This window comes from Podarcis pityusensis, assembly GCF_964106645.2.
Source record: "Podarcis pityusensis genome assembly, chromosome: 4".
NCBI classification, from domain to species: domain Eukaryota; kingdom Metazoa; phylum Chordata; class Lepidosauria; order Squamata; family Lacertidae; genus Podarcis; species Podarcis pityusensis.
In genome coordinates, this window is record NC_138027.1 from 51,705,146 (window position 1) to 51,730,939 (window position 25,794).

Here is a 25,794-nt window from a genome sequence, read left to right on the forward strand (position 1 = left end):
CTTAATATAGGATTCTCACTTCTTAGTCTTTGGGGCAAAACATAAAGTAATTTAATAGCTCTTTGTGGCTGCAGTGCTGAACACGTTTACCTGGGGGACACCTCATTGCACATGTCTCTGAGTAGACATGTTTAGGATCGTGCTATAATTAACAGTACAAACAGAAGACGAGCAAAGTATATGTAGATGGATGTTGATGTATCTTTTTTTGAAGTGGGTGTGATAGGAAATAAGATATCTTAAGTCATCCATATATTGATGACTTTCAAATGCATTATTATGAACCTTGCACATTCCATACTTTATCATGCACCAATGTATTTCTGAAAATTAAAAATAATAATAGAAAGTAGCCAAGTACTGTTATGGCAGTTGATATTATCGCATGTAAACTGAACAGATATTTCCACCGTAAACTTTTGTACAGCCTGAAAATATTTGCTCAGCAACCTTTGATACCTGGTGGTTGCTCCAAATGAGAGTTTGTGTCACCCTGTCTGTCACCTGGTAACAAGCAGCCTTGGGAAGCTGCAAGGCTGGCTGTTCCTTTGTGGGGGGGGGGGTTGTTATTTTAAGATTTGTAGTGTCTGTCTTATTGCCTACCTGATATTCCCTGCTTAACTTGTATATATCTAAGAAAAATATATTGCAAAACCTGTTCCGTTCCCTCACCCCAGTAACTGATATTGTAAGGCAGCTCAGAAATGCTCTACCACAGCAGTCAGAAAAAAAGCAGCACTTTACAGCTACTATTAATATGGGAGTTAAAAATATATATTTATACATATAAGCATGATTCCATAAATAACTTTCAAAAGGTAATGCAACATAACTTCAGTATAACAATGATTGTAAAATAATTTAAATGTAAAATAATTTGATCCCAACCATTTTTTAAAAAATACATGATATACTACAGATAGACTGTCAGGGCTGTAAATAAAGCATGTTATATAGACTGAGGAAGGATGTATACATATTGTCATTGGGGGGAAAAGTTTGCTGACACTGTGCAATTTACTAGCCATTAGCTTGCTTGTATTTTCAGCAGTTCTAGCTTTCTCATAAAACATCAATTGTAAACTCTATGATTTATGAAAACATATTGCTTCCCTTCCGTTTCGGGCAGTGTAATTCCAGAATGGCTATAGACATGCCTTAAGAAAAATATTAATAGACCCTTAGTATACAGTGCATCTAAGAATAGCCCATTGTCTCTTCATAGCTGCAGGTCTATCATCTCATTTATTGGATGGTATCATTTTACTGAGCCCGGTCTAAGGCAGCAAACATCTAACCTAGTTGTTCGCTTTCATAGCAGCAGCAACAGCAGCGGGAGCTATCATCTGATAGTTTGCTTGCAGCCGGTTCAAGTTGGCAATGTCACCCAAGCTGATTTGAGACGCAGACATTTTTGCTGACTGGAGTCAGGCTATCTTTTCCAGTTTGCTGGAATAGACACAGACACTGATTGGGTCATGCTGAAAACATTCCAGTCCTATGAAGCAAGTCTGTTTGTATATTTTAGGTTTGGCAGGACTAATGAATTAAAAATCTTGGACTCTTGACTGTTCACCGCTTTAATAATGCCTCTGATGGAAGGATTTTTTGCCCCATGAAGCATGACAACACTGTAATCCTTCGTTGTTGGAAAGGAAGGGAAGGGAAGAAATGGTGAAATTGTGAAGGGAAACGGAAAAGGGTGGTCCTCGGGGACTGAAAAGCCTATGGGAAGTGCAGGTAGCAGCATGTTGCCCTGACAGCTGTTTCAACTTCTCAGACCTTGTCAGTTGCTGCTATGTAGCAGGTGCAGCCTTTTCTTCTATTGAATCTTTACTCCATAAAGGCAGCGACAAGCCAAGGCAGTGGCTGGCCCTGGATTATACAAGTGCAGACACTACTAAGTGAGGTAAGGCAACAGGTGTGAAAACTGAACTAACTGATTGAGTTGTAACCACACTTAACTTGAGTTCTGTTGCAGATTTTTTTAAAAAAATAAGGAAGGATCACTCAGTTTCACAGGCAATTGAACTGAAGAACTGTTTCCTTGGGATTTTTTTTTTTCAAATTGAAAGCTTTTAGGTTTCATCAGGAGAGAGGGAAAAGGGATATATTTGAGGCAATTCTTTTTAATTTATCTCACTGATGATGTTCACACAGAGAATGTTGTGAATGAACTTTCCGTCCTTTCTTTGCATAGATTCATTTTGTTTCATTCTCTGAGAGGAAGACCTTTTGGGATTCTTTGGTAAAGTACAGAGAAAGCTATATGTATGTATTGTGTACAGGAAAAGTAGTTGCCTTTCTGAAAAGTGGAAAACCAAATGTTTTAAAAGAAACTTACATTACCAGGATAAGAGAATGGCTTTTTAAAACAAATGGCTTTGCTACAAGCACATTTTAGCTTTGTACTCAAAATCCTTGTGCTTTTTAACATATAAATTGTTTCATAGCTTGATCACTTTTAACATGCCTTTCATGCATTGTTCCAAGCTATCCAAAGGATGAACACAGGAGACTCGTGGAGGGAAAAGTGATGATGATGTTGGTTTTCCAAATATATAACCTTTCTTTCATTCATGCTTTCTGTCTGTTTTGCAGTAGGTTAGTTTGGCCACAATACTGTGAGCAATAAATTATAATTATGTATCTATACCATCTCAAATGCTTTTGTGATTGTAAAGAAGAGAAAATAAAGCAGCACTGTATTTAAATTCAATAAAAATATTTAATCATACATGTATAGATATGATTTTAAATAATTGATAGTAAGCTAAGTGATGCATCAATAATATTTATTATGCAGTTTTAATAGCCTATTAGTTAAGCTAAAGAATATGGATCTGAGTTTGGTTTATTTGCATTGACTAAGGTATAACTTGAGTTCCCAAAGTCTAAAGATTTTGGCAAGCTCTCTTCAGAACTAACACTGTTACAACCTATGTTTGTGTAGCTATTAGCAGATTTAGATCTTGCTGGGATCATCTTACAGCATCTGAGAGATATGGGACGTATCATAGAACTTCTCACAGCAAACATCTTTCAAAACAAACAATGTACTTACTTCTTGTGCTTTAGTAGACCAGGTTCACTAACTTTGGCAATTTAGGGTATTGCATTTTAATAGTCTAAATGGGTCACTTTGAGGTTGAACACAATTTGTTCAATGTGCTAGTCTTCCGGAGCCTGCAAATTGCATTAGTGTGTCATCCTGAAATGAATGACAACACTCCTTGGCTTAAGCACATGTTTAAATGCTTTTCACAACTAGGATAGTGTTACAGTTGCTAGATAAATGCTGAAAGAACAAGGTACATTGGAAAATACATGTGGGCTGGCCAAATTTATGCCTACTACCACAACATCCTATGCTGTTAGAGAATGGTGTTAAGGATGTTTTTTTGTGTGAACTAGTTCTTGTTATCAAATGTTTTTTTAAGTGCTTCAAAAAATAAAATATGAAATACAATGGCCATAAGACTGCAAAGTCCAGACTTTCCAAAAGTTCTTGCAGTTTTAAGAGCTACATTTAATTTTTTCCAGGTGAAATGTTAAAGGTGAATCTACCCAGTCTGCACTTTCTAAAACAATATGTGAAGCAAAATTTGGAGATTCTTCTCCAAATTTTGCAATGCAGTTCTGCAGCTTGTGCACAAAAATGCATATATTAGGGTAAAGTAATGAAAATAACATACAAAACTGCATTGTATTAGGGAAAATTGCTTCGCAGAATTATGTGTATTAGTCAAAATTGCATAGAAAAATAGATTTTTTCATTTGGGTGTTTTGTCACAAATTGATAGGAAAATGTGGAGCTGAACTTAAGATTGGAAAAATGAGAAACTAAAATTGACAGATTCACCCATCTCTACCAGTGATGTTTGAACAAAGCAGTCCCCTGCTATTACATTAAAAGTATAGCATTAGAAGGAGGCAGAGCAATGAGTTGTTTTTGCCACCAGCTAAATGCCATGCTAACTACAGGACACGCCAATGGCGGAATATAAATGCACCTTGCTTACATTGCTGAGTATGTACCGGTAACTTACAACTGACTCAGTAGATTTAATTCTTTGTTAGCCACTTAATATTATAGCAGCAGTGTAGTAGTAATAGATTTGTGGGGAAATCTGGTATCTGTATACGAATCGCAGGGTTTCTGAACAGATCACTCTCTGACCCAGTAGTCACATTTCTGGAATGGTGCTCCAAATGGTGATAATCGGCTGCAATGAGCAAGTAAGTGGCTGGCTTCAAACTTAGTAAACATTTTATCGTGGGCTCATTTAATGTAGAATTAAAACAAGTTAGTTGCACTCATGAAATCTGTTAGGTTACAGACATATCTGTTTGTCTAAAAATTTACAGTGTAAGCATCAGAACACCTGGTTTAAATGTATTTTAGCTGGCTTTTTAGAGCTGGGGGGAAGATCTCTGAACTGTGGGCCAATCTTGGTCTGCTGGCGGGATCTAAGTTAGCCCGTGAGGCCATCTTTCACAAACCACATCCACCAGCTGGTGTCACTTGGGTGGAAGGGCAGGGTAAATCCTGCATGCACTAAAGAACAGGAGCACACAACTGAACAGTGCTCAGTTTGGCAGGATTCCATACAGCCTCCTTCGTTCAGGAAGGGGTTTGCATTAAAACCTCAGCTAAAACAAATGTGTTCTCCCCCCCCCCCCTTTGTTTAGCAGGAGTTTCTATTCAAACCTCTTCCTCATTCAGGAAGGAGTGCATCAAAGGCCCTGCTAAAATGGAGGTGGGAAACCTTAGTTTTAGCAGCACCTTGAACCTGACATCATGGTGTCATCAGGGGGTTGCTATCCAATCTGGATAAAGAATGTGGCCCTTGGAGCTCGAAAGGTTCCCCTGCCATGTTTTAGAGGATGCAGGACAACTCATTTACACTGAAATAGTGATAGTAAGGTGAGCCACCGGTTGTTTGTAAGATGCATGGCTCCCAGGTTCCAGGATCAATCCCCCGTTTCTCTGGTTAAAATGATCTCTCCAGTGGCAAAGTTGATATAGACAACTTCCACAAGCTTTGGAGAGCTAGATATATATTCCTCTAGATATACCAGTGATCTGACCTATTGCCAGATAGCATTATATATTAACACTGCCAATTTGTAAGCAAAACCCATTCGTAAAGCAATGGGCTGTTTTGTGCCAAAGAATTGTTTCCCTGACTTTTTCACTGTCGTTTTGTTTAATGGGTGTTCTCCACTACCTTCGTTGATCAATCTTTGCTTGTTGGTGGTACAAAAACCTGTAGAAATATCTCAGATGATAATGCTTAGAAAGGACTGGTCACAGATCAATTATGCATTTCCACATGCTTACACCCATTTTGTAAATATATATAATTGCACTAAATCCTGCATTGTCCTAGGAAAAGTCAAGAATGGCAGCCAAATACAGTGAGTTTCTCTGAAAAAATTGTCTTGGCTAGCAATTGTTCAATGGAAGACTTGGATTTGTCTGGAAATATATATGATGCTTATGCTCTACCTCTCTCTGCACATTGTGGACCTTATATGTGAAAGAACCGTGACAGGGAATTTACTTGCAGGTAATTATGCTTTGCAATATTCCTGAACGTGAGAGAGGATTACATCCGAGAAGTTATGAAGATATTTGAAGAACATTAAAATCACATTGCATTGGCTTCTCAAGACCCATAAAATATGCAATATTTATATTTTGCAGCTGGAACACATAAGTAAACGCATAGGCTCAAGTGCCCACATGATCACCACCGCAAGGGTACCTGCTGATAAACCGATACGAATTGCCTTCAGTCTAAATGACTCCGCAGGTAAAATTCAAATTTATTAAAGGTTCTTTGTCCTGGTTGTCCATTATTGCCACAAATTGGCACTTCAGTGTCACAGTTTAATTTTCCTTAGGTGTTTGAAATGATTTGGTCTCATTATTATTATTATTATTATTATTATTATTATTATATTTATATACCGCCCTAAACCCAGAGGTCTCATACATCCATCAAGTTGTTATAATCTTATTAGCAAACCTGTTTCATTGAAATTGTTTATCAGGGCTCTTACTTGCAACAACAAGAGAAAGACACAAGCCTAGCACAGCAGCAGGCCGACATTACAGAATTCTAGGTGGATCTTTAGAAGGACAACAGAGAGAGAGAGAGAGAGTATGAAAAAAACGAGATTGGGTAAAAAAATACCTTCCTGACCAAATTGAGGGAAGCTCTCAGGAAACAGCTGGTCTGGATTGTATGTTCCCTCAGAAACAAAAGAAGTAAAAAGTTGGTTGACATTGTTCTTTATATTACTGCTGACTATTTGTTTAGTTTTGCAGCCTAAAGTGCAGGGTGGGGAGAGAGAGAGTTCTGCCATGTACGTGTTATACTCCCTCTGCATAATTTATGTGGAAAAGTTGTGTATGACTTGGTTTTCTGAAGGTTTTATAATAATTGCTGCATTAACCATTGGTGTCAAAGGTGTGTTTTTTTAATGACTAAGATTAATTTCAGGTCCTGAAAGGACTCCTGTATCTTTGACTCCCTGTGAATGAAACTGCAATTATTATTATTATTATTATTATTATTATTATTATTATTAATACCCCATCCATCTGGCTGGGTTTCCCCAGGCACTTTGGGGGTAAAACATCAAATGTTAAAAATTTTCCTAAACAGGACTGCCTTCAGGACTTCCTCTTCTAAAAGTCAGATATGACATTTGGTGTTTTTTTCTTAGTTGTAAAATGTTTGCTTTTTGTTTAGACTATAAGCTTCAAGGCTCAGTAGAGCGATCGCCTCGGGCAGCAGATGCTACTGGGTGGGAAGCAGTGGGAAGGTGTTGGACAACAGAGCTGTGCATGCTGCTGACCTGTACAGCCCTTAACCCAGCCTTTGGGTGTAGTGCAGGATGTTGTCCCATCACCAGTGTTGAAGCATGATTCAGCTGCCTGCTGGCTCAGCTCCCACCCCTGCTGGAGAGGTGGAGCGGTCACCTTTCCTTTGCCTCAGGCAGCAAAAGTTTATTGGGCCTGCCCTACTTGCCAGGGAGTTGAAAAGGTCAGACCAGGAAACTGGAATTTATGAGGAGGGAGAAGCAACTCGGTTAGAGAACAAGAACTTTTTTGCTAAGCAAGATGCTGAGTGGAGGTGTTGGAATATATATATAAGTGAGGCTGGCAAACAATGTTTAATGTTTTATCATGATTTTATATATGCTGGAAGCCGCCCAGAGTGGCTGGGGCAACCCAGTCAGATGGCAGGGTACAACTATTCTTATTATTATTAGAGGAGAGAGCCAGAAATCAAGAGAAGGTAGAATGAAGAGTGCTGCAGAGGATCCACAATGCAAGAACTAAGAAGCTGAGCTGAAAGTGAGGAGGCTGGGTGTTGCACTGCAGTGGACTAGAATGAGCAGAAGAAATGGCTTTTTGGTCATGGGTAAAGCAGGGAAATAGGCTAAACAAGTTTAGGTGGCTCCCCGCCCCCCATTGCTCTTATGGTTAACAGCTAAATCTGTTTTAAAATTTATTTTGCTCTACCCCAAACCATTATTACAACAACAGAGTTGACTTGATTAAACTCTACAGCAAAGCTGGGAACCAGTGGTGGTCCTGAGGTTGTTGAATTACACTTCCCATGTCCTTGACCATTGGCCATGCTGGCTGGGGCTGATGAGAGTTAGAACCCAACCAGTGGTTCCCCACCTCTGTAGACTATAGCTCATTGGTGATGGAGCACATCTTTGAATTCAGAAGGTACCAGGTTCGATTCCGGGCATCTTGAATGAAAGAAATATTGGGTGGCAAGTAATGTGAAATACCTTGTGCTTAAGACCTGAGAGAACTGCAGTCAGAGTATGCAATTCTAGGCCATATCAGCCAGCTCAGATCATGAGAGCAATCAGGAGAGCTAGCTTTGCTTGTAGTCCTGCCAGCAAGTATTGGTCTTGGTATTTGAATGGAGGGCAGGGCCTTCTCAGTAATTGCACCCTGATTTTGGAACTCTCTCCCTTTAGAGACATGGATGGCACCATCATTGCTGACCTTCTGTCATCTAGTCAAGTCCTTTCTGTTCTCTGAGGCTTTTAGACGAGTTGTGTAGCTAAGGTTACCATATTTCAAAAAGTGAAAATCTGGACACAAAAGTTGTTGAAACAAAATTAAGGGGTTGTTTTTTTGCCAAGGTTGTTGAGCTGGGCACTATTTCTGGACTGAATCCAAGATACCCTTTTCTGCATTGTTTATACTGGTTGCTTTTATTTTAAAATGTATCTGGTTTTCATCTTTCTTTTTATTGTTAAAAAACACTTTGAGACTTTGGATGAAAAGCGGTCTAAAAATCATATAAATAATTTAAATTTAAAGAATTGGGTAAAGTCTGACCTGTCCAATATAATGCAGCTTTCTTTGCTTAAAATGTTCTTCATAAATTGTATGGAATTGGATATATACCACTGATGGCGATCCCAGGTGCAATCCATGGGATTTCCAATTCATATACAATTAAATTAAGGTAAAGGTAAAGCGGGGAGTGGGTGGTGATATGGTCTAAACCACTGAGCCTCTTGGGCTTGCTGATCGGAAGGTCGACAGTTCGAATCCCAACGACGGAGTGAGCTCCTGTTGCTCGGTCCCTGCTCCTGCCAACCTAGCAGTTCGAAAGCACACCAGTGCAAGTAGATAAATAGGTACTGCTGCAGCAGGAAGGTAAATGGTGTTTCCTTCCACTCTGGTTTCCTTCACGGTGTCCTGTTGCACCAGAAACAGTTAAGTCATGCTGGCCACATGACCCAGAAAGCTGTCTGTGAACAAACAGTGGCTCCCTTCAGCCTGAAGCGAGATGAGCATCGCACCCCATAGTCGCCTTTGACTGGACTTAACTATCTAGGGGTCATTTACCTTTACCTTTTTTACCACTATTAAATTGTTTAAAATATTGTGTTAAAGAAATATTAATGTTAGAAATGAAAATAGTTGTATGGGCTTCTTGAGTTGCCAAAAGAAGTATCAGTATCCAGTATCTTTGTCAAAATGCTTTATAACTACCCAGTTAAATGTTCTTAGAGCGGCTGTGCTACCGATGTGACTTGAGTCATGTGTTGCCTTTCCTTTTGGCCATTCACTGTGAAACACTTGCAACTGACAATAAAGATGTTGCATAAAATTCAGAAAGTAACAGCCCTTATCATAAGCTTGCTTACGGAGGACTCCAGTGTTAATTATGAGAAGGTAATTAACATGACCAATATTTAAATAGCCACCCTAGGAGAGACAGAAGGATTAGGACCACAGTACACAACATGTAAGGGATTTAACCCTTTCTCCTCATTACGGTCCTGATGAAAATCCCATCAGCACCAATGAGTACTAGGGCTGGAGGAGATTTTGATTGGGACCATGAGATAACCTCCCCTCCATGTGCTATTTAATTTTTTTAAACTGTCAATATTAATTGCTTAGGCACAATTAGCATCACAACTAATTGAGGCTTCTGAAAATAGACCTAACAGCTGTAGAGAAGTAGAGCAGACGTACTTTCATCTCTTTGGAATCAAACCTTTTCTTTGTGGGGGGAAATAGTTCCGGTTTGCAGCAAAAGCTACTTGTGGGTAGTGCTGATTGGCTATTGGTCATTACATCACAGAGAGCACCCCTCCCCAGCCCCTTGGGAATCCTCTGAGCAGCTTGTGTGAAAAGAACTATTTTGAAAATGTTTTCTTTAAAACAATTGTGCAAAGGATTAAAACACATATTGGTAAACATAAATGTAGTACTTTAAAAAAAGCGAAAAAAGCTTGCACCTAGGGATGGATAGAATTGTAAATTTTGGATTCTCTCAGTTTCCATTTTTCCAGTCTTGAGTCAGTTTCTCTGCAGTTCTGCATCAGCTTGTGATTTATTTATTTTTTAAAGTTCTCATGAAAATTCATCAACATTTTAGTGTGAATTTCTCCAGATAGGCACATTTCTGCAAGCAAATTTACCTAATGCCATGCATTTTCAAATGTTATTTTAACTAATATGTTCATATTTATGCCTACGGTCCCCTAATATACACATTTTTTACACATTATTTGGTTATAGAACAGCACTGCAAAATTTGGAAAAGTGAGAATTGCGAGTGAAAGCTGTGTTTCAGTTTGCATACTGTGATTTAGGGCTTATCCACACTTACCTTTGGCCCCACTCTTTCCAGCCAGAGGTCCACACCTTAACTCTCCATGTCTCAGTATTTTTTCTTTTGTCCTGAGCTTTCCCCATGAAAACCCACTCTTTAAAGTTGAATTGGAGCAAATGTCAGTTCGGGATTTCTGTGGCTTGACATTTGCTCCAACTGAGCTTTAAAGAGTGCATTTTCACAGGGAAACTCTGGAGAAAAAAGGGGTATGCTTGGATATGGAGCTTTAAATTGCAGACTATGCCTGGAAGGAGCGGAGAAAAGGTAAGTCTGGATAAGCCCTTTGGGAGTTCTGCATTAAAATGTCAACCCAACTGCATTTATCCCCCATACCTACTTGCAGTCCACCTGGAACACTGGCTGGAAGAGCAAGTCTGGTGTCTGACTCAGCAGCTGACTTGATAGAATGAGTATTGGCATCCAAATTCCAATACCAAGAGGAAGCTGGATTGGCCACTGTAGCTGAAAAACCAGCTGCAACTCTACTTTTAAAATATTAGGTCTGTCTTCACTGACACTTCTTGCCAAGCATGCTTAGAATTGCAGGTTTAGGACTTTTCCAGACGCTTCATGGACATTTGTAGGAATCTTTCTAGGACTAGGCAAAGCATATACATACATAACTGTTTCTGACAGACCTGGTGACTAAGTGGCAACAAGGCTTAGACACCAGGTCCACTAAGCTGGGTAGACCTGATCTCTGAAAAACAATACCAAATCTAATCCTTCAGTGTTTCCCAGTAGGTATCTACTGCTCATCAACAGGAAGACTGGTGTCCAGATGACATCCTACCAACTATGGTGAAAGCCGTTAATTTTGTGCTTAGCTCCTTTTACCTCTCCAGCCTTTAATTGCACTGGGTAGATTCACTACTGCCCAATTACAGCTACGTTAAAATCCTGGATTTCTGAATTAAAAATAATAATAATAATACCTTTAACATAGGGAGGATTATTTCTAGCCATACTTGCCTTTATTTCTTGAAAGAATTTAGTTGGCCAAAGAAACAATAGATGTATCACAGTGCGATATTAGTGAGCCATTTGATATCATATCACATAACATGCATATAAATAAGCCAGAGATATTTAGATTAAACCAGATGCAGGAAGAATAAAGCCTTGAGCCCACACCAAACCCACCAAAGCTTTCTCCTTAGCCCAAGCAGTCTCCTGCTGCCTTGTGGCAACCAGCCAGGGATCTAGTCATTCCATTCTCATTCCAGGAGAAAAGGAGAATGTCACCACTACCCAGCTGTCCACTCTTGACATTCTGCTATAGTAATATTTGATGGTCCTTCCTCTTTTGTCCTCTGGTATGATCCCAGAATACAAACTACATGTTCTGACTATCTCAGTATGAACTGTATTGATGTTGCATTTTTAGCCCCCTGTCCCTATAAAACACATGCAAGCGGCAGTCAGGAAAAGATCAGGCCTCTGTTTGCATGTACTGTAAGCATAATAGAATCATATAATTGTATTGTTGGAAGGGACGGTCATCCATTCTTGAGCTGGGAAAATGCATAGAAGAACCTGACTTCAACAGGCAACAGCACAAGCCATGTTCAAGCCCACGGAAGTAACGAGCTGCAGCAGAGATTTGTACTATGTGAAACCATAAAGGTCTGGAAGGTTTTATCTGTATACTGTTGGCCATACATACATACATACATAATTTTATTTGAATGCCGCCTTTCCACAGTTCAAACCATGCTCAAGGTAGCTTACAACATAAAAAATACACAACTGCAACATAACAAAAGTAGTCATAAACAATAAATAAATGTTAAAAAGTAGACAATTAAACCAAACAATTTCCACATAAATCACAAGATCTATAAAAAAGATACAAAAAACCAGCAACAACAACCCTACGCCCCCCCAAGAAACCCAAACACCCCAGCCCAAGACTATAGCTAGTGTTTATCTATGACCTTTATGGGTCCTGATCCCTTAATTTTAGGGGAAATGGATGCAGTCATTGGGCTTAGACTTAATGGAACCACTGTGTCAATTTTTTTAATTTATTTTTTTAGATTATCTGTAAAACTGTGAGAAAGTACTAAGTTGAACTTCGTGATTCCCTAAGTCCAGTGGCATTTAGTGCTGTCATTCAATGGGCTGCTATCCAAGAAGGCAGCCTCAGGCTTCTTCACAACTGTATGTTACATATTTTATGTGGTCAAATATGTGGTCATGTGATGGATGAAACCCTAAAGGTGATTCCATGTGCAGTAAAATCATTTGCAAAGAGCTGCAACCCTACGCAGACCCCACCCCCACCCCCCTGAGCAAAGCATATCCGTTTCTTCCAAATTCTCTGTTTCTATTGTAGAGCCTATGCTCTACAGGGGTTGGGAACTTTTTTCAAAAGAAGAGCTGCATTCCCATCTGGGCAGTCTTCCCAGGGGCCACAAGCCAGTGATGACCAAGGTCAGAGGCAAATGTCAAGTTTTACCTTGTACATCAGGTTGGTTTACACACAAACACACCCATCTCTATCTTCCACCCATGCAACCAGAGTTCAAAGACACATTCCAGCCAGACGAAAACACTCAAGGGGGTTGTGAAGTAGGGCTGCTTAGAGCTATGTCCTGAGGAGAGTGGGTGTGACTGAGGGTTAGATAGAGGCGCCCGGGGGCCATATTTGGTACTCAGGTCCGCCCGCCCCCCTTCTTTAAGTAATTGACCATATATATGTTTGTATAGATGGGAAACAAATATAAGCATGCACATTTTTTCTATGCTTTACATCAGCTGATGATGTAGTCTGCCTCTTAATAATTGTTAAGATTTCAAAATAATAATTTAAACTTGTTTTCTTTTCAGATGATACACCCCCTGAGAATGCTTTTCCTTTGGCTTTTCCAGATTTAGAAAAGCAGCTCCAGGTGACTCTCTTATTTAATACTAAAATCCTTAGTGTGAATTACGATTATTTATAACTATCAAAAATAGACTTCTGCTGTTGTAGTGAGTGATTGTCAATGTATGTACTCAAACTATAAAAATGAAAAGCATGGAAACATAGGCTCTTAGACTTTTAAAATATGCCCTTGTGAGTTCCAAAACTTCCCTTTTCTCTTCACATAGAAAAAGACCACATGTTTGGCAAGCTGAAAATGCTTTATTTACAAACTCTCCAAAGCTCAGGTTTATGTGCCTTTCCATGCAGCATTTAGAAAAGTTGCACAGGCAGTAATATTCTTAAATTATACTATTGGTATAGGAACTTAAGATACGCTTGTTAGAGCCATGTTGAGCTTCTCTGAGCTTCTCTGGTAGACTGAGGTACAACGGTAGGCTTGATTATCTTTCACCCAAAGTGAGAAGTGACCTAACCAAGCCTGGCAGGACAACTTACTCTGTGATATTAACTCCTTCATTCATTAATTAGACTTAAGTATGTTGGTCACATGAGGCTGATTATCCCACATTTATAAAGTGAAATATCTCTTCCTGAGACAATGGGAGGCCTTCAGGCAGCAAAGAACAAAGAAATTTCATTCCACCTTGAGCAGTGTTAGGAGGTGATTAATTTTGAAGCAACCTTTCCAGACACCTCTCAAGATACCTTTCATCTGACTCAAACTCTTTGTTTTATTTCTCATTCCCCTCTGGATCTTTCTCCCAGCCGCCATATATCTCCATTTCCATCTTTTCACCCCAAGAGATGGCAGATGGCAGCTGTAAAGTAGTTCTGTGCTGAAATCTGTGCCCTGATTTCTACACATACACACACACACACACACACACAGAGAGAGAGAGAGAGAGAGAGAGAGAGAAAGAACGAACCATCAGTGAAAGAGGCTTCCAGTGTTCTGCCTCATTATCAGGGCACTTGAGAATTTATCTAGAATGTCTGTTAGCTTACCTTTTCGTTGTGAGGGGGCCAAGGGTGCTGGGTGAGTTATTCTTTCCAGTAAATATTTCTCCAGTACTCTGCATTCTCCCAAGCTGCCTGCACTTCCTGATCTAAAAAGGCACATGGAAGAAGTTACTCAGGCTAGCTTTCCTGGAGCTTAGGTGAAGCACAGGCACCCAGGAAGTCTGCAAAATGCAGTCCTCTGATGAGACGATGTGCAGAATGAAAGAAAGGATACTTCACCCACCTCAGAAGTGAGGTGTTTCGCATCACCTATGAAAATTTCACTGAAATCAACTCTCCCCTTTTATAATTTTTGGACACAGTTTCTTTTATCATTGACCGACAGAGAATAGTTTTAAAAATGCAGGAGAAATTCTTGGCTCCACACTAGTTTAAAGGTGAAAGGAGTAGAAGGTGAGGGACAGAATCTTTCACCCACCCAGAATGTCAGTCCAAGAAGGGTGAACCGCCATTTTTATTTTTTAAGAAAAAGTAGATGGAGCTGCAATTCAGCTCATAAACTTTACAGTGGAGTCCTATGCATATTTACACAGAAGGAAGTTCTGTTGCAGCTGTAGTTAAACAGTGTCTTTTCTTCCTTCCACATTTTAGTACTAAATCCAACCCTTCTGCAGTAGGAGAAATGTTGCATAAAGTTAATAATGATGAGCAGGAAAATGGAGAACCCCTGAGGTCCGGAAAGGCAAGGGGTCTCCCTTTAGGAACTGAATCAGTGGTCCATTAGTTAACATTTATAGGGGGAAGTGAATGGCACTGTTGCCAACACAGTGTTTGTGGTTATATCTGCAATGTATGCATGCTAATAACAGTCAGCTATGTACATATTGTATGCTGCACTATACAAGCAAGAATAAGATTTAACAGTTTTAAAATTATCCTTACCAGTCAGGTATAATCTTTTAAATTTGCAGAAGGCTTGGAGAGACAATAAAGTTTCCTTTCATCAACCTTTTTTATATTGTTGAGCTAGGAGCAGCCTAATAAATTTACATAAAAAAACATGTCCCAGTAAGGACAAGAACTTTGCTGAATATAGACGGCTTGAAGTACATGTTCAAGTGTGTCACTGGAATAAGAACACAGATCCAGACTGAGATCATGCATCTAGAAAAAGAAAGAATGCATTTTCCACATTTGGTTATTTTCAGCAAAGGACCTCTGCTCTTTTCCCTTTCCTTAAATAAAATCTAGACTAGAAGCTTTCTAGCAAACATTAGTTCAAAATGTGGAAATTCTGCTTCCCCAGCTCCCATCAGTTTGGTCCCACTTGCTCCCCTTAAAGCTGCCTGGTCAAAATGTTACAGTGACAGTAGGCATTTTAACCAGCTGTCTGTAGACTTTGCAGTGTGATCTTCTCTTTGCTGGCTCCCTTGCCTTGCACTTTCTAGTGGGTACATGAATCCTTTGGTCCCTAGGCCCCTTTCACATAACATTTCCCACCTCCCCATGGGTCATTTCGCATGTTACCAAGTTTCCCGCCCAATGTACACTTAAGCAGTCGCTGCCTGTATGATAGCAAACATGTATTTGCCACAAAAAATCTTTGCATTTCCCAGTATTCACTTGAAATGTAGGAGCGATCACAGATGCTCAAATATGATGTAAAAATCTTAAAATGCACATTTGTGAATGAAATAAATATAAAGGAGTGCATCTCTTTCGGATATGCATGCTTCTTCAGTCCACTTTTTATATGACATTTAGAAATACAGGGGGGAAAGGTGTATGTCAGACTTCCTCAAACTCGGTCCTCCAGATGCTTTTGGCCTACAACTCCCATGATCCCTAGCTAGCAGGACCAGTGGTCAAGGATGATGGGAATTGTAGTCTCAAAACATCTGGAGGGCTGAGGTTGAGGAAGCCTGGTGTATGTTGTAATGCAGAGCAAGTATTTATTCTAAATACACCAATCAGGCAAATATGTATTCTTTCCTGTATTCCTCTTTCTTTGTTTTCTGTGCCATAGGATAGTTTTTCCTGCAAAGGAAAATAAAAAACAGCGACAGAGAAGGTTTTAGATAATTAATAGAAGTCTGATTTATAAGTGCTGGGAAACACAGTTCTTACATGTCTATTCCAGTACAGCCTGTATAATCTAACAGTCATTTGCTGCATTATGATCTTGTGAACAGTTCAATGCAAGTTCATATGTGTTTGGAAGTATTTAAGATTTTCTGAACATGGCTTTGACACAGATGAACCTGATCAAAACAGGACAGCTACATGCTTTCCACCTCACATTTAGATCTGACTATAGTAGGGGACAGACTAAATTGGATGGGCATCTCTAAAGATACAAGATGGAGGCCACTTGAGCTATTAAAATTTCAGTAAGCAATCCATGCAAGTGGCTGACTAAAAATGACATTGGGGGAATGAGAGGCATGGAAAGAAGGAAATGACAGATTTGTTAGACAGATGGGCTGCCTTTCTCTTTATAGGAGGCCAGGGGTGGATGGAGAAAGACACAGGCTGCCTAAATCCAGAATATAAAGTTTTCTAGTTTTGGAAAGGGGATTTACTGAGAGGATAACAATAGAAACATTCATGAAAGCCTGAACATATTATAAGGCAAGTTGAGTACTGGGCACAAACCAGAAGTATGCATTTGGTTACTTTTTAAATAGCCAAGAAAACTATAGATGACCATTAATCCAAACTTGAAACCATGCACCAATTAAGCGTAACATCAAGCAACATCCCTGGCATATGTTTATTTTCACTATCTTTGTCTCACACGAGAACCACCGTTATCAGTTCCATTTGTTCTTTTCTCTTACCCCCAGATTTAGCTTTATATTTGGGGACACATTCATTCCCCCCCGCTCCCTCAGCCGAAGCACATTTAGCCTCCTAAGCCCTCACCGTAGAACTATAGTCTCACATTTTCAGAATCTCTGTTATGTTTATCCTGCCCTTTGTTGCTATTTTTTTAAACCTGTCCTTAGCATTTACAAATGTCCTGGTCTTTACAGATGTCTTGTTTCCTGTCCAAAAACTAAACAGTGGGTGCTTTTATGAGCATTTCAAATCTCAAACATCTTTCTCTTCGGTTTCCTGCATCCAACAAACTGTACTAATGTTTCTTTTAGGCCCTTACCTGGTAGTGGATAATTCTTTTGGAGGAGCAGGTCATGTGTGGAGAAAACCCAGGTGGTATTCAATTAAATTTTACTCAGAGTAAAGCTATTGAAATTAATGGACCTTACTTAATCATGTTCATTAACTTCACTAGGTCTACTCTGAGCAAAATTTAGTTCTGATCTGAAAGTCTGTGGTGTTTGCTGAACTAGACCATCCTTTGCCCATCTGATGCCCCCAAGTTGATTTTGACTGCAAGCTCCAATCCAACCCAGCTTGATCAGTCTGATGGGAGTTGTGATCCAAAGCATTTGGAGGGCACTGGGCTGGTGAAGGCTGAATGGGATTGTGGAATGCAAGCTCCACACAGCTGTTGGTAACAAAACTGGTGTTCTATGTAGGAACGTGGCAGCAATGGCCCTACCATTAAGCAGAGTGCAACTGCTTCCTCTGCTGGTCAATCCTGGCAGGTGGAGAGCAGTGGCAGCCTATGGTAGGACAGATCAGTGTGTCCCAGGTAATCTGCCCTGCATCCCTAAGCTAACCTGCTACCTTCAGGTGTGGTGAAGGATGCTGTCCTGGCATCAGGGTTGAAGTAAGCCAGAACTGCCACTCTCATCAGCTTCTATATTTTGCCTTGTGATGTGTCTGAATACCAGGTACTGGAAACCACAGGAGAAAGGAGTGTTCTTGTGCTTGGGTCCCACTTGTGGGCATCTGGGTGGCCCCTGTAAGAAAATAATGTTGGACTAGATGGGTCTTTGGCCTGGTACAACAGGCTCGTCTTACATTCTTAAGTTTTTATATCCTTCATGTCAGACGGCATAATGTTTTGGGCCAGCCCTTCAGGGTTCTTAGAGGACTCTTGCAGTAGAGCTACTTCTAGACCAACAGAAGGGGGTCAGGAATCTAGAAGCTGGGTTAATTTATGGTGCTTAAATATACAACCCACATTATTTACTCCATTGATGAGAGAAATGCACCCTGAGCCTGTTCAGGGGCACTTTGATTTATTCCTACACCTTATGCTCTAGGTCAGGAGTTGCTTATATGGCACCTCTAGGTGCGCATGCATTCACAAAGGCTTTCCTTAGTGTCCACAGGGGCCTCCTCTCGCCCCAGCTGAAATTAGACTTGAAAGAAGCATTCTATTGTAGCTAATATAATAGGTTGTGGTATGTGCTTGGTTGGCGGGAGAATGGCAGTTTCTCCATTTCCCCCCAAAAGGTTGGCAACTGCTGTTCTAGGTATGTTCCAGATATTGAAAACAAATGTGGGGGCTGTGTACCCTGGTGAACAGGGTACAGCCCCCACAAATTATGCCCCATACCTTGGAAGATGTGGTCTCATTCCTAAGGATAGGAATTTTGACTTGTCATAGTTTCCCATTCTCGTAGATAATATATACACAAATCCTAGAGTATCTCTGCTCATAACAATAGCCTTTCCTAAATGTTTATGTGCTAAGAGCTTTTGTTGTGTCCCCTCATGCAGTCCCTGTAAAAATTACTGAAGGAACAGTGATTGACTGCTTGATGTCCACTTTAACCTTCTGTATCTTCCATGGCTTTATGTGTAGCCAGTCTTTAGAAGGAAAATATTGGTGACAGAAAAGCACATTGGTGAGAATATCAGGTTTGGAAGTAGGTAAAACCATGTTCAGATTGAAGGAGAGAAGATGTTTAAGATCTTAACACACACACTGGACAAGGGGTATGGAAATAGCAATAATATTTACACTGAACTCAAAGAGAATTACAAGCAGGCATCTGCTTCTTTGTTGTAGCGTTACCGTTTATTTAGGTGAAATCATTTGCCATTCTTCTTTTAGTGACATATTGAAGGTTAGCGAAAATACTATGCCATTTTAAAAGGCTGAATGCAAGTATGAATGTGCTGTGCCACTCCCAACAGAGTGACTCCAAGTATTTTTCGCCACAAATAGAGGAGCCTAAAAAGAGGGAGCAGGGTTAGAAATAGATTCTCTTTTAGATCAGAGGAATGCTGTGTGCTTCTCAACTGGGCAACAAACTGAGTCAAGATGAATGAACTAAGTATTTTCTTTTTCTACTTAAGCAGCTTGTTGCTGTATAGTGAGAAGTTTACTTACCCTTTTCAAAGTGTGTTACACACAGTCCACGGTAACAGACAAATTGTGGCCACTGATTTTTGTCTGAATTAAGGTGCTGCTCATTCAAAGGCACAGAAAGATGTCTCCAGAATAACTACTGAATGATGATCTAGATAATATCAGAATATTTTTATTTACTAGACTTACAATGTCTCATGGAGTTCAGTGGGGGGTTACTCTCAGATAAGGGAGGATAGGGTTCCAGCCTTAGGCTGCAATTGTATGTATACTTGGGAATAAATCCCACTCTAGACAGTGGAACTTGCTGTAGGTCTAGCCATGTGCAGGACAATAACGTATTATTGAAGGTCTTAACCTCCAAAAAGGATGATCTGAGGTACTTGTGGTCCTCCAGATATAGTTGAGCTTCTAACTTCCATCAACCTCAACCAGCATAACCAATGGGAGTTGTAGTCCAACAGTACCTGAAGGCCACAGGTTTTCCCCTACCCCCCCCCAATATAAAAACTAAGATTAGTTTCAGGGGTATATAATCGCCTTTTTGTGATGTAAAGAACACAACACTACAAACTCTTGCCTGCATCTTTACATTGCAGGAGAAGATCAGTAGTAGAATAAAATTCTCCTTTGGCCAGATGCTGATCTTTAGGAACTGTTGCCAAACCTACAAAGCCACCCCCCCATCCCGCCCACGGAATCACTGCAAAGTATTTTATAAATAAATCAATGAACCCTCCTTAGACAGTGTTGACATGCATAGGACACATTTTGGGGAGGGAGGGGTGATGTCTCCTTAAGGGAAGAATGTGTGGAATTCCTGTCTGGAAATTTCCAGAAGATTAGCAGTAAGTATGCTACCTTCTAGCTTAACCCCCTTCTTGTGGTCTGAGTTTCAATGGGCAATAACTGAGAGACGTATGAAGTGAACTGAGGAAGTGGTGGGTGCATCACGTAGTTCATTTTCCATTGTGCCTCAGCCTACATTGATGCAGTGAAAATGAAAAATAATGGGAACATAAAAGCATACCTCGTCAAAAGCTAGAGTGGGGTAGGCAACCTAAGGCCCGTGGGCCGGGTGTGGCCCAGTTGCCTTCTCAGGAATCAGCATGTTTTTACATGAGTAGAATGTGTCCTTTTATTTAAAATGCATCTCTGGGTTATTTGTGGGGCATAGGAATTAATTCCTTTCCCCCCCCAAAAAAAAATATGGTCTGGCCCACCACATGGTCTGAGGGACGATGGACCGGCCCACAGCTGAAAAATGTTGCTGACCCCTGAGCTAGAGGATGTGCTCCCTGAACCATGAATTGTGATACATAAACAGTTCCTCAGCAGCTGTTGGTGTCTTGCTGTCCTCATAGGGACAGAGATTGGGTGGGGCAAGGCTGTAGCAAAATCAGGGCAGTTCTGGCAACCTGGGGAGCTCCTCCCAGCAACCCAGAACTCGCTTGACCTTACCTCAGCCACCATATTCACTCCTGTCCTGACAAGTTCTGTGCCACCAGGAGAACATCTCTTCTGCCCTCTTCCTGAGCCATCACTGGGGTTCTGTAGTATTGAAGAGCATGAATATTAAACTATTTGTTGCATCATTAGTTATGAGTGCAATGCCCAACCCAAGTGGTAGGAAGTTCTCATCTTTCCCACTCCCCATCCCAGTTATTGCTCCCTGGAGTACTACATCAGAATTTCAGTCTTTCCTCACTTGTCCATCATCTGCATCTGTTAGACTGAGTTGCCTTGACCCTGAGATGCTGTAATTGTGCATCTGTAATAGTGTTCTCAAGTAGTGTCCTGGGCAGAATCTTTTCCACACTGTTAAATCTACATTAAAAGTCTTCATGGCCTTGCTCTATCCTATCTCTTTGCTTAATCTTTGTCTTCCTATTTGATATTCATATCTAGTAATCCAGCAATAGATTTGTACATCTCATTATACCCCTGTCCTTGTCCTCTTCAGCTTCTGCTCCCTAGTTTCCTTTCCTCTTAAATGAACCGGCTTCTTCTGCTCCTTAGACCTTTGAGTCTTCTCCCACAACTTTATGTGATTCCACCTCTCTCAGCTTTTGTGAGATAGGCAACGTGGTGCCCTTCAAATGCTGCTGGATTCCAACTCCTATGAGCCCTAGCCAGAATGCTCAGTGGTCACCTTTGATGACGTCTAACCATGTCTATTGCTGTGAATGTCATATATGACCCTGTGAAGGCTTTGAATTAGTGTCTTGTCCCTGCCCCCAGCTTGAAACCAAAACTTTATATGTGACTCAGCTGTCTAATTCCTACATTTTGTTACCCGTACCCCTCCTATGCCTCTGTTTCCCCTTGTAAAAAATTTAGACTGTAAGCTGCTTGGGTCCACAGCCTGTATTTGCACATTATGTCACTCTATAAAAATACCTTGAACATAGTTACCACTGGAGAAACAGGTATGGTTACTCTGTAGAATGTAAATGTAAATTGTGAATACCAGTTGCTGGAAACCACAGGAAGGCAAGAGTGTTCTTGTGCTTGAATCCTGCTTGCTGGTTTCCCACAGGCATCTGACTGGCCACTGTGAGAACAGGATGCTGGACTGGATGGGCCATTGGTCTGATCCAACAGGCTCTTCCTATGTCCTTGTGTAAAATGCTTTACATTTGATATGATTAACAAAATGCAAGGCTGTACATGAATTGGATTGTGATATTATCTGCGTTGTAAGTCATGGGCTATGTAAGGTCATAGCAAAACCACCAGGGCTCTAGTTGTCAGAGGTATTAGCTCAGGGCCCAGGTTTGGATTTTATATCTTTAGGAATAAGTGCTCATTCTTACATTGCCTTCTGTGTTCTGCAATTTATCTTATGTGACTTTGCTGCATTATTTAATTAAATAATTATTATAAAGCCAAAGGTCTTATTCATAAATATGTATAACGTGAATGTTCCATAGAATCAATTAGATCCTTAATACCATTTGCAAATTAATACAGTACTACTATTCTTATAACAGATCCGGAGGGTGTCTTCTTTCTTAAGCTAATGCTTTCATGAGACAATGCTCCACTCATTATAAGAACACAAATGATTATATTAAAATAACATCTCAGTTTAAATTTCATTTCTGATTATTCATCTGAATGCTAAAAACCTTAAACTATTTGCCCCTTTATGTTTATGAAGCCTCTACCTCCTTGCCATGACTCAAAGGAATCTATGCAGGTGTTCAAACAGCACTGCCAAATAGCAGAAGAATACTATGAAGTCAAAAAGGAAATTGCACTGCTTGAAGAAAGAAAGTAAGTGTGTGTTTCCTTTTCTAAATAACTGTCATATACTCAGAAAGGTAACATCTGCATGAAGAATTTCTGCGTTAATCAAAGAGGCTAGTAAAAATTAAATGAGTGACATCTAACTAAGTTATGCTGAGAGTAAACTAGTTTATTTAAATGGGTCTTCTCTGAATATGACTAACACATGATATCATTCAGAGAGAGAGAGAGAGATTTCTTGTATTTCTCCCAAGTGTGTTACTTCTTTTCCTGCATTGTCTGTCTACATTGTAAGTTTAAAGGTTAAATTCACAGAGGCATCCATAGGCAAGAGAAAAGCAATCATAGATTCATGTCCTGTGACCTGGAGAGGTCGGGGATGCGTATCATTCATGGAGTTTGTCCTTACCTGTTTTGAGTATGGAGTCTTGGCATGTCACCAATACCATCTAGTCAAAAGATTATTTGGATCTAAAAATTGCCATCTAACACATTGACTCTCAAGACAATATAATGTTCTGTGGGTGGTTTTGGCCCACGTATCTGATGGCCTTGGGTATCAGGCTAGCTTGTCATATCACTTCCCGCTACGGTTGCTAGATCACTCTTCTTTTGATATTTTGTCTGAAATCTTGGAGAATTGTTGCCAGTCTGCACAGACAATATTGAACTAGATGAGCCAATAGTTTGGTTCCATCTAAATCAGCTTCCTATGTTCCTATTTGGGAGGAGAATATATGATTAATTGTAAAATCAAAACCAAAGGTTTGTCTAAACATTACCCATATACATGTATTCAGTTTATTCATGGAGGAGTAAGCTTTCATTGTGAGTTATATAATATTTACATTTTAGATTTAACCACTTTTTAGGGTTCATATGTCACAGCCAGTGTTTTTACTCTTCCTGTTTCTTATACTGTAACTCACCCTGATACAGAAGTCTTCTGCTAGCTAAGAGTTGACAGAACAGCATTTTAATGTGTTTTCCTTCTTTTCATAGTTCTTAGGATCCAAGCCAAAGGGACACAAAGGACATTTAAAAATCTCTCTCTTTTTCCAGAAGGGAGCTGATCTCTAGGCTAGATCAAGCTGAGAAAGAAAACATGGATGCTGCTCAGCTAACTAAGGAGTATGCAAACCTGACAGAAGAGAACCGGACACTGAAGCTGGCCCAGACGCAATGTGTCGAACAGCTGGAGAAGCTTAGAATACAGTATCAAAAGAGGCAAGGATCATCATAACTTTGAATGAACCTGTCTGAGCCAAAAAAATCTGGGCTCCTGTTCTGTGCTAGGCAAGTGTTCCTTCCCCCTCCAAGGTTTCCTCTGATATGTTGGAACACTTCACTTGCAGAACATGCAAATGTCTAAAATGGATTTAATGCTTGCCAGCCACTAGCTTAATATGTATATTTTTATTTGTTATATAATAGATATTTTATTTCAAGGAACATAATTGAATGCTTATCTATCCCCATTATATGTTCAGATGGATCAGTCTGAATATGTTTCTTCCAATTTTAGGAAGATACAAGCACACTAGAAACTGATTTGAATAGTCTCTGTGTTGGGAAGTGGACCATACTAAGGCATATTAGTAGGAACACTGTTAAATATGGGGAACACGGGAGCACACGCCTGTTCTTTCATGAACCTAAACAGCTTATGGGAGAAAAACTAGCTCGTTTATCTGACAATATGTGCCAAAGGGCAATCATACACTGAATAACTTTTAAAAACTAGTAACCTGGCACCTCAATCACTTTCTTTAAATAACTATTGCTGTAATCCTATACAGAGTTAAAGGGACTAAGTCCTATTATGTTCATTGGGACTTTTTTCTCAGTAGACTTGCATAGGAACGCACTGCAAATTGGCAACAGTGATTTGTACAGCTTTGATGTGGCAAGGAAATGGAAAAGTGCACATTTCCTTGTACAGTACTGTACCACTCTTAACGTTTTCCTTGAAAGGGAGCCCCACTGATCTTAATCTTACCTTAATGAGCTTGTAGTCCTTCCAAGATGAGGTCCTATAGATATTTCAGTGACAGGACTTGCTTCTCAATATAAGTGTGCTCAGAATCAGAATGTTTATGTAATCCAAATTAATAATAATAATTTTATTATTTATACCCTGCCCATCTGGCTGGGTTTCCCCAGCCACTCTGGGCGGCTTACAGCATATATGAAAACATAGTAAAACATCAAACATTGAAAACTTCCCTATTAGGGCTGCCTTTAGATGTCTTCTAAAAGTTGTGTGGTTCTTTATCTCCTTGACATCTGAAGGGAGGGCATTCCCCAGGGAAATAATAACCTTTTCTGTGTGTGACACCTTGGATTTGTCTATGCAGACTTTCCAGGTGTGGTTCCATGCAGTGAGCCAGCTATTTGAATGTTGGTGCCATGTGCGCATACAGGTCAGCATAGGTCGGTTTTCACACACCATCTTCTTGGCTGCCTGTAGCATTTTGAGTCTGAGTGATAACAGTGTGAGAAACCAGTTTGGGTGACTTTTCGAAGCTGATTTAGTGCATCGCAAAGTCTGACTAAGAACTGGGGGCACGAAGCCTTGTGGGAATCAGCCTATATTGCCACATAGATACATCTTCAAGCCAAAGTACATGACTTCAGATGAGATCTGTGATTGGATGTCCTGACTTTCCTTCTCATTTTTTTCGTCTTAAAAGCACTCCTACGCCTGCCCATCCCACCATTTCAATCAGGATCACGGTGCAGAGGGAGGCAAAGGCGTAACCAGATCTCATAACTGGAGATAAAGGGGCTCTTGAGAAAAGTACAATCTAAAATGTGTGTCTGTGTGTATGAGAGAGAGAAAGAGACTTTTGCATTGCCCTATGTAAATGACAGCCCTATGCATTGTCAGACAAAAATATTACTGAATTCCAGGCAATTCTGAACATACTTTTAAATCAGATCCATTAATATTGGTGAGCCTTAGTTCTAAGTATATGCCGTTAAGATCAGGATATTAAAATTATGTGTAATCTTTTTGCAATGCAAGAAATAAAGATATCAGAGTGGTGAATGGTTAAGATTATATAGTTGTCAGTTGGAGCCCCAATCCAAAAAGCATCACTTGGAAGTAAGTTCAGTAATGGGATTTCATTTTGGGTAATGTGTTTAGGTTTGTGGTGTAAAAGTAGTATAGTATCCGTATCAATTTTCTAGGAGAAATAGCTAAGCATAAAAGATTAATATCAAGTATTTCCTTCCTCTATTGGTAACTCTGTTTTCATGAATCAGCTAAAAATTCTTTGTTATACTTCCATTTCTAT

At 40.0% G+C, this 25,794-nt stretch overlaps 1 protein-coding gene across 3 annotated transcripts; it reads left to right on the plus strand.

The window, feature by feature from the left end:
• Positions 1 to 1,452: 1,452 nt before the first annotated feature.
• Positions 1,453 to 25,527, plus strand: MAP3K7CL (MAP3K7 C-terminal like). 3 transcript variants are annotated; one of them, XM_081003562.1, is made up of 5 exons: positions 1,473 to 1,909; positions 5,711 to 5,819; positions 13,011 to 13,072; positions 22,404 to 22,519; positions 23,555 to 25,527. In XM_081003562.1, exons 2-5 carry the CDS (start codon positions 5,750 to 5,752, stop codon positions 23,733 to 23,735), a joined length of 429 nt encoding a protein of 142 aa, XP_080859688.1. In that variant the 5' UTR covers positions 1,473 to 1,909; positions 5,711 to 5,749; the 3' UTR covers positions 23,736 to 25,527. The 3 variants fall into 3 exon arrangements, with proteins under 3 accessions (XP_080859690.1, XP_080859688.1, XP_080859689.1); XM_081003563.1 differs by lacking the exon at positions 1,473 to 1,909 and adding an exon at positions 5,418 to 5,573; XM_081003564.1 differs by lacking the exon at positions 5,711 to 5,819 and having other exon boundaries at positions 1,453 to 1,909.
• The last annotated feature ends 267 nt before the right edge of the window (positions 25,528 to 25,794 follow it).

What these genes read in the sequence shown, in the direction of transcription:
- MAP3K7CL (XM_081003562.1), top strand. Translation starts at nt 5,750, where the DNA reads ATGATCACCACCGCAAGGGTACCTGCTGATAAACCGATACGAATTGCC. An exon ending in ATTTAGAAAAGCAGCTCCAG is followed by an intron (nt 13,073 to 22,403) that starts GTGACTCTCTTA and finishes ATGTTTATGAAG; the next exon opens with CCTCTACCTCCTTGCCATGA. An exon ending in GCACTGCTTGAAGAAAGAAA is followed by an intron (nt 22,520 to 23,554) that starts GTAAGTGTGTGT and finishes CTCTTTTTCCAG; the next exon opens with AAGGGAGCTGATCTCTAGGC.